Below are 13,580 nucleotides of genomic sequence, written 5' to 3'. Positions count from 1 at the left end.
AGGCACATTGGCCTGAAATGACCAGGAGTCACAAAGCTGTTTAAAAGAGGGTATATTGAAATGAAGATTACACACAGTGCTCACAAATAGAACAATAAGAACTTACTTATATCCCATTATTGGGATATTATGGGCTTTACGCTGCAATAAGTTGGCATAGGGTAGATTGTCCAAAATATCTAAGTGTTTCTATGTGGACCATATATTAGTATGCAATTTTTAAGGTTACTGTGTTTTGAGTTTTGTTTTTTTAATTGTAAATAAAGCATTGAACATCATAGTGCCTGCTCGGCAACCAAAATTGCCTGAGGCAAGGTAACTTTAGATTTTACTAAGCTTTGAGTTTACTCAAAATCATTTTCACTTTTTAGCAAGGTCATCACTTACAAATTCATGTACATTTTATATTGCACTACACACATTATTAAATATACTGAAATATAGCAAAATATAGTAATTATTTACACATATCTTGAAAATGAGATGATACATCTAGTGTTGCCTCATTGATGATCTAGAAAAGAAGAGGACTTGAAATGAGGGTTTTGTTTTAAAACTAATGAGGCTCTTGAGAACCAGAGTTTCACTTATCAAACACAGGTATTCCCGTAGTTCACTTGGATACATTTGATAACTTTGTTTAATCTACAAAGCTTTTGCAATCTCTAGTTATGTCTTGGCTACTTGTTGGGTCAGATTACTGCAGCTGCTCTGCTTCCACGCTCCGCTCATGACTGCTGCTATCGCGATTGATCAGTCTATGATCCCTGCAAACAGGTGCAGAATATTTGAGCTGTGATGTCCACCCTCTTGCAGTCCTGAGGAGTTGTGATCTCCAGAAACATCATAAATCCAAAAATTGCTACATTTTAAGAATTTCACACCTTTTCCCTTCTTTAAAACTGCTTTTCGTTGAGATACTGCAGTGTCTCGTCTATTGCTGCAAGAAACCACCTGTCCTTTCATTCATGCTATTGAGAGAAGCCAGCTTGTTCTGGACATTCTAACCAATGCAGGGTTCAAGTTCACAGAAGCATGGTCTGTGGAACTCATTAAGAGGACTTCTTGGGCCAAGAGTAGCTTGTGGAGTACAAAACCTCCACCTACAGCTGCCGGCACTTTATCATTGTTGTTTTTATTCAACGCTTACCACATAAACCGAAACTTAAAATCATGCATTAAAAAATTACAATTATTCTTTTCAGAGACTCTTCCTAGAACAATAGCAGTGTCCATTTCAGAGGAAGAGAACATTTCATTTTTGTGGAGCAGTAATACATACCAGAAAATGGTGTTTAAACCTTGTAGCATTCAGCAACACGTCAATATTTGCCGCATAATATGAATTAAATTTACAGGTTGCACACTGCTCTTTCAAGTATAATAGAACCACTTACATTTGCCAATTCCATTATGTAGGGCATGGAGATATCAGACAATATAATTGATTGCCGCTGAGGTGAAAATATTGAACCACATATAAGATCGGAATAGCTAATTGCTTAGTCAGTCCAACAGAAATCTTGCTAAATTGATCAACATCGGTTCATACTTTGAACTAAAAAAATAATACAGCGAGGAATGATGTGCACAAAGATGGAAAAACAGAGTTATGGTAATAGAAAACAACAATAGCAATAGAGTTGCTCATTTCCCATTTCCACAAAATTGGAAAAAAAAGGGATAACAGAAAATATGCTGTGGAATGTACGCTGGAACAATATGTTCATTTATTACATATTTTGTGGTAGAATTAACAATTGTGGTTTACAATGGCCACATTTAGAAAATGATGTAAATGATATAGCTGAGGGCATGTTTTCAAGTTGGATGGTAACAGGAAATCCATGAATTTGTGGAGGAAATGCTTAATTCACAGGATAATTCAATGACAGGCCTTTCCAACTCCATACTGCACTCCCCCATGTTTCACACTTTCTCCAGAATGTTTTGTTACTGCCAAACTCCCAATCAGGCTTAGCACCCATTTCACAAAAATGAGCACACCTATGATTCACCTGGGTGCCCGAATACATTTCCTGATTCACAGTCTCAGAAATGTTGGTATTTCGCTCTCACAAAGGGAATTGTCGCAAACGGAAAATCAATATAATCGATTTAGGGGCATTTTTATGTGATGTAATCTACACCAAGGTTTTAGCCAATCCCCAAAAATGTACAGCTGGATCGCTACTCTAGAGTGGACATCAAAGCTGTCAAGAACAGCAGTGAAGGTGTTTTAGGGTGGAAATTACGAGGGATCGTCACCAAGCGTTTTAGCAAAGTACGTGAAGGGCTTTCTTCAAGAGGACAAAAAAAGTCAAACGCATTTTTGTGTCACATTTCTCCATTTAGAGACCTGTTACATTCCCATAGGTGGAAATATGTATTAATTAATGTAAGTACTCCTGGGAAACTAAGGTGTGACAGGTTCCCAGGAATACTCCAGCAATTTTTTTGAGTTTCTAAAATGTCAGAAATTTCGTCCAGTAATTAGATTTGTCACTGTTTTTGATAAATTTGCAACATGACCTAGTCTTTTTTAACACACTATTTATTGACACCTTCCGGGTATCTGGCAATGCAATGCCTCAACAATGCATATATTTCTTCACTTTACATAACAACTGAAAAATCAACAGTAGTCGGACATTGTACCCCCTCAAACCATTCCCCTCATGAGCCCACTCCCCCAAAATTATTGGGATTAGGACGGAACCTTGTGAGGGTCTCCGCCATCAGCACACTCTCCATAGCTCCTGATTTCCACAGCTACATGTTCAACCCCAGATCATAGTGGCTCCAATCGTAGTCCTCTGAAATCAGCACACACCTGACAGATTTTGTTGTATTTCCTGGGACAACCCTGGGCTGCATATACCGGACTGTCCATACCCATACAGTGGTCAAGTCCCTTTATCTACTCCCCCACTGACGGGAGAGTATTGGCTTTCCAATTATGAACTATATGCCCTTTGGCAACTAACAGCCTCAGTTAAAGTAATGCCCATTTATATCTGTTCTAGTCTAAATCATCACTTGTGTGTAGTGGGATGGGTTTCGGCTCCATATGGACCCTCTAGCCCAGGACAGAGCCTAGGCAGGGGGTGACACTCATCCAGAGCGGAGCCACTCTGCTGCACTCCCAGACTTGTGTATGAAGTCAACTGCTGCAGCAGGACAGCAGAGGCAAGAGGGGGACTCATTCACCCCCATTCCCCAGAACCTCCACCCCGTGAAGTATACCCTGTGGAGGTAGTGTAATTATATTAAGTGGAATCTGGCTGCTATTACCGTGCTCCGGGCGACGCCCTGGCCTCTGTCCACTCCTCCTCTGTAAGGTCCCCTATGCTAGTCTCCCAAGTGTTACGCTGTGCGCTGAAGGGGTCAGGCTGTTTAAGGAGCAATGAGCGGTAACCCTTCACCAGTTTATCGTTCCCCAAAAGCCCCCTAGCCTTTAACCCCTTCCCCGCTCATGACGGAACCACTCCGTCATGAGCCACGGTTGCGCTGTGCTCATGACGGAGTGGTTCAGTCATGCTGCGGCCGTTGGCGGCCGCTCCGCCCACGCGGCGCTAATTCCCCGCCTGTGCGGGCGATTAGCGCAGTGGGCGGAGACGTGACGGAACCACTCCGTCATGAGCACAGCTCAACCGTGGCTCGTGACGGAGCGGTTCCGTCACAAGCACAGCGCCACCGCGCTGCCCCCAAACCCCCCCCAGCGCCGCGGCGGAATTCCTGCCGCGGCAAAGGGGTTAAGGAGTTCCAGGGGCAGAGACCAGTTCACCTTCACTACTTGGCAGAACGTTTATTGTGTTCAGAAAGAACAAATTCTCTGCTGTTCATTTCTGAGGAAAATGCTCCTGCCAACACAGCACTTTAGTTAGAAATGAACGCCAGGAGAGGCCCCATGTCTTAGCAGCCTGCTTCCCATTCTTTTTTATTTTTCAGAAACAAACCGCAAAATGGGAGCTCATTTGCCAAAAAAACCCATTAAAATATAATCCTAACAGATAGGGAGTTTTCAACTTCCAAATGCAGCCTTTGAGGATTTGACCTGCCCAGGTCCACCGTGCCATGCATGGAGGATTCAGCAAGGACATTGTGTCAGGGCTCCCACTCAGAGAGCCTTAAATGAGGTCACAAATCATTTTGAGTACAGATCTGTTATTGAAACATTGTTTTGCTTCCATCTTTTTTTCAAAGTGATGTGTACAATGTGTCCATAGCTTGAGCATGCAAAATTGAGTAAATACCTTGGGAGGGCTCTCAGATCCTGGGTACTCCCTTTGGTCGAGTTTTTTCCAGCGCTGCATAAGTCTAGTGACAATAGGAGTGTTGAAATTTACTAACTGGAATCCTGTTACATTGGCTCCTCCATGCATGAACCTTTCAAGAGAAATATCCTTGAATCCCTATAAAATAAATTTTACACTTTGACGTTTCAAGTCATATGTCGTCAGTTTCACCAGCAGAGCATGAATCAGCAAACTGTTTGCAAGAAGAAGCTTCTTACCTGTAACGCTAGATAAGCGACAATCTTCACCATTAAAACATCTCGACAGGCCTGATCATGATGGCCCAGTAAAGCGGTTGTAGGCGCTAGTTCCTGGTTGACATCCAAAATGAGATTAAAGTGGGAACAAGTGTTTGCTCCAATGTTTTCTGCCAGGTGAAACCCAGCATAAATGGAAGGAGCAAATAGCACACATCTACTGTTTGCAAACATTGGAAAGGGGAGAACATGCATTTTAAGCATGTTATTCCCCTTTACGAGGTCAAATACTCCTAACTGAGCCCAAACTGTGCATGCACCAAACTGTAAACTCAGCGTTACCTTTTTGTGCACGATCATCCTGATTTTTCTTATCTTTTTCTGGGCCACTTTTGCTGGCATTAGTACTTTCTCTGTGTCACTGCTATTCAGCCCCACAGTGCATGTTCTCGGCTGCTAAAATGGCTCTGTTAAAATTGGATTATCTAATTTTCCTGAAAGGACAGAGTAGATGGTGCAGAAAATGCATCAATGCAAAGAAGTTAATTATCATATATGTGGTGCAGTGTGTATTTACACCACTCACCAATATGACAAAAGTATATGGCCCACAGGAGCATCCTTGTGCTCTGGCTGGGCTGCCGTTTAAAAGCACTGCTGTGACAGGGAAAAGTGAGCTGTCATTTACTAGAAAATCTATGTTTATATATTAGGTAATTCACTGCTGATGTTCGCCTTGTTAGCCCACAGGGCTAGGTGCTTAATATATATAAAAAAGGCATATTACACACTGTAAAGAGTGTACCCTCAAAGTGACTAAATACTGAAAGCTGTTTTCTCTGCATAGGCTAAGCTAGATATAAAAAAAAAGCTTTGTTTCTCATCTCTGCTTCTGGAAATGCTAGAAACATGATTCACAGTTATTATCCACTTAGTTTCAAAAATCTAATTTAACAGTGAAATTATATTTAGACAATGGAAAAAGTGATTTATAAAAGTGTTCTTTGTGCTGCCTGAGATGAAACTGGTTTAGAATCAATTTTGACTCACAGCTCATCCTAGAGGCCTAAGACACATCTATAGCTGAGAGTAAACAGTACTTCTCGCAGAGGAAAACGGATTGCCCTCTAGGCCCAATAGCCTCCTGGGATTGAACTTTAACTTGGTGATGCCAAATGGGGCTGACAGGATCAGTTCCAATTCAGTCCCAGGGCCCTAACAGGCTTTCTGGCTCAAACCCCAGCAGGAGAGAGAGCTGGATTTTGAACTAACAGACAGTAAGACACATCATCTAAATAGAGGAGTGGTTAAGGGAGAGACAGAGGTCTCTATGGAGTTAGAATCTTGGATTTAGACTTCTGGGAATTTTTACGGTTAAGCAAAGAGGAAGCGCTTCAATAGGAAGTGGGAGTAGGGTAAAAGAGAATACAAGAATGGGCTGTAAAAATCATATTCATTGACTAGTGTACAAGCTATGACTGGAAACTCATCAAACCTCATCACAACAGTCCTAGACCAGGGAGGAAAACACCCAAAGAATGAAGAGCCTACTGGAAGAAAAGAACTCAAGGACTCCTGACTCCTGCTGGGACACCGGAAGGTACTGCTCAAGTGTCAAATAGCTGACCTCCTGTTTGCATGCACCAAGGGCTGACTCCAAAGCGGCCCAAAATATGACTGAGGACTAGACCCAGCAGGAGCCCTGACTGGCAAGAGACCTGGTGCCTCAAGGACCCCTGGGGCCTGTATGAGTTACCTGAGTAAACTTTTCAAGCAGTTGGAGAAAAAATGGGACAAAGTGCTGAGGCTTTCCCAAGAAGAGTGCACAGAAAGCAGGCAAGAACACCAGTTTTATTTCACCTTATCAGGACCTCACAGTAATTGTATCTATTCGCATGGCGCCGTGCCTAGATACGGCTTCCAACCGTGCCCCTCTGGTAGAATTTCTGAACCAAATAAGTGACTATGTCAGATGGTAAAACTTTAGAACAGGATAAGGTGGCAAATCTATCCTAGCCGTGAAGCAATGTCACCTGATACTAAACTCAGTTTTGTTGCTATCTTAGCTTTTGGTACTAAAATTGGCTTCCGCTGGATGTTAATAGCAAACATTTAAACACTCTTGCCGTCTGCACCCTTGGACATTGCCTCGGTGAAAGGCTGTACTTCCAAAAAAGTAGACTAAGTCAGAAGGCAAAAATGTTGACGGGGCAACCTACTTTGTGTATTCGACACCTGCTTCATTGCGCTCATCCTGAAATGTTGCCTACGTCCTGGCCAACCATGAACATAGATTTTACATAGGCGCTTTACTTTTATTAGCCACTGTTTAACATAACAATTAATATTTCATGTTTCAGGCTCCACTTATCCAATTTTAATAATTCGTTTACCTTTTTTCATACATTTGTGTTCTCTATTTTTCTGAACTGGTATGGGACTTTGAATGTGTTGTTTTCCTGATCTTCAAATTGTTGCTACTGCTTGAACTTAACACTCATTTGTCTGGTAAGCTGCCTCCAGCGAATGCCACAATTGGCAGGGTTTGAGTACGGTTTCACTGAGACTTGTGTTGGGACCTGTTGGTGGTGGTAATGGGGAGGTGTTTATTATGTCTGACAAGGGTTTCCTCCTGAATAACCATGCTGGGCCAACTCCTGCACTATGTTTTGGAGCTGTGGTATCTGCATGCATGTGCTGCGATAAGAGTGATTTCTTATGCAAGACATAATTATATGGCCCAAAGTTTTCCTAACTAGGGAGACACTGCAGGTCTTTGATTGGCTCTTCTGTGCTGCCCTTTTTAGGAATTTTACAAGAACAACGGTCCTTAGCATAAACGTAATTGAGGTGACTGTTTCAACATAGACTTCAATAAGACCTATGTGTATTCCTCCTGTGTCCAGCCGGACAGAGGAACATTTATTATTGAATTTTACAAAATTAGAAATAGGATAATGACAAACGATGAAACAGGGGCACAATCCTGTACCAAGTTTTCAACAAAGGAAAGGAAGTAAGGTAAAGGTGAAAAGAAATGGCAGGCAAAAACTTTGGGAGCAAACATGGGGGCTTACGATACAGTAACGGACTTAGGTAAGCTCAAACCTACACAAACCACAATACATTTTCACAGTGGATACAATGTGGTACTGTAATGGAAAGTCGACGTTTCGATCCCTAGCTCCTAGTACAGTGGGATCATCCTCAGGACTTAAAATTACAAAAAGTTGCCTGATACGATTTCTACGCCTGTTGAAATGAACGAGGAGAGAAGGGAGACAAGAACAACAATCAAACGATAAGACCCGTGGTCCTAGGCTACCTATATCGGGTCCCCCTTGTTACTTATAGTGGCCCTTTTTAGGAATGGCATGTAAGGCCAAATGCACCATTCAAGGCAAACATATTTAATATATTTTAATCAACACCTACTCTATGTGTAGAGAAAGTAAGTTCTGAGTCAGCCTCTTTCAGCGCTTGCTTCTGGGAAGTGCCCATAATAATGACACATTTAAATATTTATCTCATCAGTGCATTTTATACACAAGCCAACCTATTTTAAGTATTTTGCACTGCAGCAGGCATTTGTTTAATTCTTTTGTCAGCGTTTGAGTGTGAACGTCAAACCTATAGGCTTTGCCATGGCTTGTTTATATATCTACCAATGTTCTTGGCTCTCCCAGTCCAAAGAGTCACACATTCTATCTCTGCCTTACCATTCTCCTCCTCCTTCTTGCTATCCCTAGTGACACTACAGGCGATCCTTGCTCCGGAGGTGTTCATCATCAAAACATCATATAGCAGAGAGAATCATGTCCTTCAATATTCTAACCCTCATTATAAACCAATCCCTTTGCCTGACCCTTTTCATTCTACCCATTAACTACATGTCCATACACATGCTGTGAAATCCTTTCTACTATATAGAAAGAGTAGTAAAACACAACCAAAGAGCACAAATCTATCTAAATTTAAAGTGTTTTTCCTACATTTTCACTCTCAGAAGAAAAAAAGCTCTGCTTGACAAATCCTACTAGGAATGAAACAGATGTCGTTCAAACTCAAGTACATTTCAATGTGTGAAATCGCAGCAGAAGTTAGAAAATGCCATTTTTGAAAGCACCAGTATTCAATGCTGATTGTGTGTTAAGGTCTGTGGAGTACCGTACAGTTACAATAATATCGATTAAGCACCACTGTCAGCAGAAGAGTGCAATATAAAAGAGATCACCACAATAACCTAAAAATGCAGCGCACAGCTGTCAAACAGTCAATAAATGAAGAACAGAGCCCCTTATGCAGGGACAAAAAGCTGCTATTGAAGAGTCAAATGCAATAGCATTCTCCATCCTCTCAAAATGCACCTTGGTTAGGAATAGGATGCCTCAGATTATAGGTGGTTAACAATTAACAGTTGTCAATACCCTCTTCAGGGAGTGCCAGTCACTGTTAATTCTGTGAGCAATGTATAATATGGCTTACTTTTGAACATAACCAAAAAATGCCACAGAACTTGCGACTTCCACATTGTAACCCATTCCCAAAACTCAGTGACTTAAAATGGGATGATTCAGCTAAGTCTAAAAATTCCAGGCATTACTACAAGAAAGCAAACATATTGTTTAGGGGAATCAAAAGTCAAATACCTTCAGATGTTTGAAAGAATGTGTTCACACTTTGCTAAAATTATCAGAGCCAGATACTATATATACATCAGGCCTCATCTTATTAAATTACTACAAAATTATGAAGATCTTAACTAAATAATTTCACATCAGAATAATACAAAATTAGTTGGATCCCAGAAAATATCCAGAAATTGCTTGCCACTCTGCATTGCTAACTGAAAGTTCCCTTTAAAATGGCAACCACCCATGTATAAGGAAAGACAGTGATGGACCGAAATAAGGAGAGACATGCAGAATCAAACAATGAATTATGCATATATCACCAGTTGCCAGTCACCACTGTGTAGTTAAAGTTAGGACCTAGTTACCATGAGGAATTGATTTTTTGGTTGGCTAATAACTTTGGTAAAGTTTTGATGAATCTTCACGAAACTTTCCCAAAAAAAGTTCAGCCACCTCAGCTTCTTCCTGGAAAGTTTTGGGGTGATCCATCAAGCAGGGGTCAAGAAAAAGGAAGGGTCCCAAAATGCAATTTCCACATGCAATTTGGTTGGGAATTTTTGAGCAGCAGTGAGCAAGACTGAAAGGAATTACACCAAATGTGGAAGAAAGCTAGATCTTTACCTAAAAAGTGTGCTTTTGTGTTTTGGTGTAAATCTGTTGCGGAGGTTTTGAGGTATTAAAGTTGACCACAACATAAAGACAAATATTGTGGCTGTCATTAAAGGACAAGGCCCTCGTGTCCTGAAAAGGAAAGACATATGGTATAATGAGGCACAATGAGAGTACCTGGACCCCTATGGGCCTTCCCAACCCCCCCAAGCAAAATGAAAAACCAAAATGAGGGGAGAATTGCCGTGATACCCCAACTCCCGTGAGTTTAAGAGGAGGGGGTGTCACTTGGGACAGTTTGTGCCCTGCTCCAACTCCACGCCGGACATTGTGGAAGGACATGCACGGCAGGTGGTTGGCTGTCTGTCGGAGATGGGTGGACGGCATGGCCGCCAAAGGCCATGAGCAACGGAGTTTGGTATAAGTATGTATGATAATAAAAGCTTACTTTACGTTTTAAAAAAACTTTGAAATTCATTGAAATATCAAACATGACATTATAGTTAGGTATTGCAACAATTTCTTACTTTACTTTGAAAAAACGTCTTATAAATGAATAAAGTGACATTATAGTTAGGTGAGAATTTCAGTTTAAACGTAACACTTACAATACAAAAATACTGAAATTCACCTTTTCTAGTTCACTGCAGTAACTATAACTTGCACCCTTGCTATGACCTCACATATTACATCACATATGATATGTTCTATGACATCACTGATAGCATCACTAATGCCATAGAACATATGATGTGGGATATAATATGTGAGGTCATGGCAAGGGCGCAAGTTATTGATAACATCACTGATGACATCATTAATTACATAATTGATGGCATCACTGTGCATGATAGGATGTCAAATCATAAAATGTATGCCAGTAAGGAACTTTATTTAATCAACCCACTGATTATACAACAACGGATCATCAAATAATAGGAAAATTGAATTACATCCTTGGATGTCCAGGGCCCCACTATGTGGAAAGCCCATAGCTGATAGCAGTACTAACCAACTCTACTTCAGAAAGCTCTTCAAGACAACATTTTTGAGATTGACATGTTGTTGAACGATACAATGACAGAGCAATACCAGAAAGGGGCAACACAGAATAAATGTATTTCTTATAAATCTTCAGCTGGAAATCACATATTCATTTTAAATGTGGCCATCAAGCTTACAGATAAAAATACATTGCTTTGTTAACCAGTTTTGCAATCAAGTAATGAAATAAACAATACCTACCAAGTTTGCAATAATATAATGATATCCTTTTACATGCTTCCCAACACTTACAATCTGTGTAAGAAGAAACATAGGTATTACAATTTTAGAAATAATATCACATATTTTAAATCCTAGTAGTCTGTGGTATTATAGTGTCTGTCAATTTTACTGCAGCATTCATATTATCTGTAATAAACTGTTTATTGGTTACTTTTGCAAATACAGTGTACAGCATATTATAATTTTGCAGGTGTGAACATGGATGCCACTGCTTCTCCATCCACCACACATTAGGCCCACGGCCTTTGTGTAAGGTGACTAGACTTAAGAGTCACTGCATAATTTTGCAGGGAGCTTTGCATGGTATTTTGCTTTACATCACTGGTTACATTCATACATCCTCTTAACTATGTAGGAGTAGAAAATGTTACAATACACTGCAATTTCCTTTTCTTACAAAATTGTCACAATACATTGATGGTTAATGAAAAATATTCCAAAGCCTGCAAACTTGGAAATGTAGCACTTTATAATTCTGTATTAACGTTTAACTACAGATATACATCTGCACATACAAATAAAAAACACAAAATATATTACCCTTTAACCTCTGAAATCGTGAGTAAGAGTATATACAGTTGAAGTATGTATGCAATCTTCCAACTGGGTTGTCTGAAACATGCTCTTTCTAGGATTTGCTAAACACAACTTTGACTATATCAGAACAGCGTGTACTTTTAAAAAGGTAAGTGAATCAGAAAATCAGCCCCCATTTGTAACATGTTTGTAAGAAATCAGCTCCCACAAAGTGAAAAATAATCTAGTTCCTCATTATTAGGACGTTTCTACACTGAGTCCCATGCTAACCTTTGGTAGTTAGGCAGAAAGAACAATGGCTTACTCATTGACACAAACAAATGATAGTTAAATAATTTCCAGACAATTTAGTTAAAACTGCAAAGTTTAATAATCAAAATTCAAAAAATGAAATAAAACTGATTTAGGAGCCACAGACTGTCAAAATAAATGAATGGAGAGTTTATTAGATCAATTATTTAATCTTTGGGAGTACTATTAAGCAGTAAGAGTTGCCTGCTTGCTTCTAGTTGAATGGACTCATTAGACAAGTCCAAGCAAAGTACTGTAACTTCTTCTCTGGCGCTTCCAAAGTCCTGAAACATTCAGGGAGGTGTTTATAGACAGGTGGTCTTGGTTATAAATGGGAAATGCCTTTCTAACACTCCCATTCAAGTCTACAGCCGCTGTCTAGCTACCGCTGGCTTGCTGGTTTATTCAAGGCTTATGTAATACCCTCTGCCTTCATGCTCTTCCAACCTCTCTGAACTTAGAACATAACTTCCAAAAAGTAGACAGGTACCAGAATCAGGACATGGGCTCCTTGAGCGCCAGCAAGAGGCTAGTTTCCTTATTTCCTTGAGTAGCCTTTAGGGTTGGAAACTCATGGTAAACCTAAAGACTCCCCTCTGCAGACCATTCACGAACAAGGGAATCCTTCCAGCAAGCAACCAGTTGTCTTCATCAACGTATTCCTTTAAAGTAGTATTCAGTAGTTTGTAACAGGTAAGCTCAGCTGCGATTGGAAATATACCTCATCTAATCATGCTAATGTTGGCACACAGTCTTTACCTTGTACTGCGACTGAGTTTCTGCTTTACTGTAAAAATAAATGGCCACAAGCTTGGTGCTATAGTTTTCCGCTCGCCCACTGCTTCCCCAGGAAGTGCTCCTTGTTAGACGTGCAACTCTGTGCATCCATTTGACTGTGCCATCTATTGCTGCGGCTTGGAGTAGACACATCTCACTCTGCGACTGTTTCTTCATAGATGCGCCGACTCCCCAGACCCTGCTACAATTCTGGTTACAGGAATTGGAAATTGTTTCCTTACCGAGATACAAGTACACCCGGCTGATCTTGCTGGTTATTGACGTGTCCTCAAATAAACGCGTCTTCCCTTAACTGATGGTGTACAGGTGCAACAGCTCCCCACGCCCTGCTATATATATTTGACATTATTCTACAGGTATTTGTGGCATAAAGATAATTGCAAATGCAAGACCCCTTACATAATCATTTTGTTAAGGCTACCACATATTAGTTTACAAGGAGTTGTGTCCCAAGTATTTTAATTGTAATGTCCTAATGATGATTCCTTGTATTGTAAGAGGATAGAAACATTGTTGACTGCACACATCGACCCTGTACTGCATATGTAATGAGGTAAAGCTGGTTTGTGATTTTGTGTAATGAGACATATATAGAATATTACGTATTAAAGTCATTTCCTGAGTATAAAATTGAGAAAAAAAATCCCACTATTTTTTGATTACATATGCTTAGATTGACTATGCTTTTTGTAGGGACAGTTGTTCCTTTAAAATAGCATGTAGCCATGGTCCCTATGTACACTTAGGTTCCCTTGTTTGTACAATAGTTTTACGCAATAGCTGCTATAAACCTTGTTTAGTTTTCTCCCTTTCTTCCCCAACACCCACCAAAGACAGGTTCATTTTTAAATGCACCTCTAGGCTGAGCTACAGAGTAGTAATTCTGCCATTTTAAATGCAAAAATGGCTTTACTTATATTTTTCAAAAG

At 40.3% G+C, this 13,580-nt stretch overlaps 1 protein-coding gene across 7 annotated transcripts in view; it reads right to left on the bottom strand.

Moving 5' to 3' along the window:
* The window catches only part of GRIA4 (glutamate ionotropic receptor AMPA type subunit 4), an 829,275-nt gene that overhangs the window by 211,019 nt on the left and 604,676 nt on the right, over positions 1 to 13,580 (bottom strand). For all 7 annotated transcript variants that reach the window (XR_014967667.1, XR_014967668.1, XM_085621467.1 and 4 more), the window contains exons 5-6: positions 10,984 to 11,037; positions 4,257 to 4,415 (exon numbers count right to left, since the gene is read on the bottom strand). Coding sequence is in view for 5 of the 7 variants with exons in the window: in XM_085621467.1 (XP_085477593.1) it covers positions 4,257 to 4,415; positions 10,984 to 11,037 (213 nt within the window). In the remaining 2 variants the exon portion in view is untranslated. The remainder of the gene's footprint in view (positions 1 to 4,256; positions 4,416 to 10,983; positions 11,038 to 13,580) is intronic.

This window comes from Triturus cristatus, chromosome 8, assembly GCF_964204655.1.
Source record: "Triturus cristatus chromosome 8, aTriCri1.1, whole genome shotgun sequence".
Taxonomy (NCBI): Eukaryota; Metazoa; Chordata; class Amphibia; order Caudata; family Salamandridae; genus Triturus; species Triturus cristatus.
Note: the sequence above shows the minus strand (reverse complement) of the source record. Positions and strands in the feature narration are given on the sequence as shown.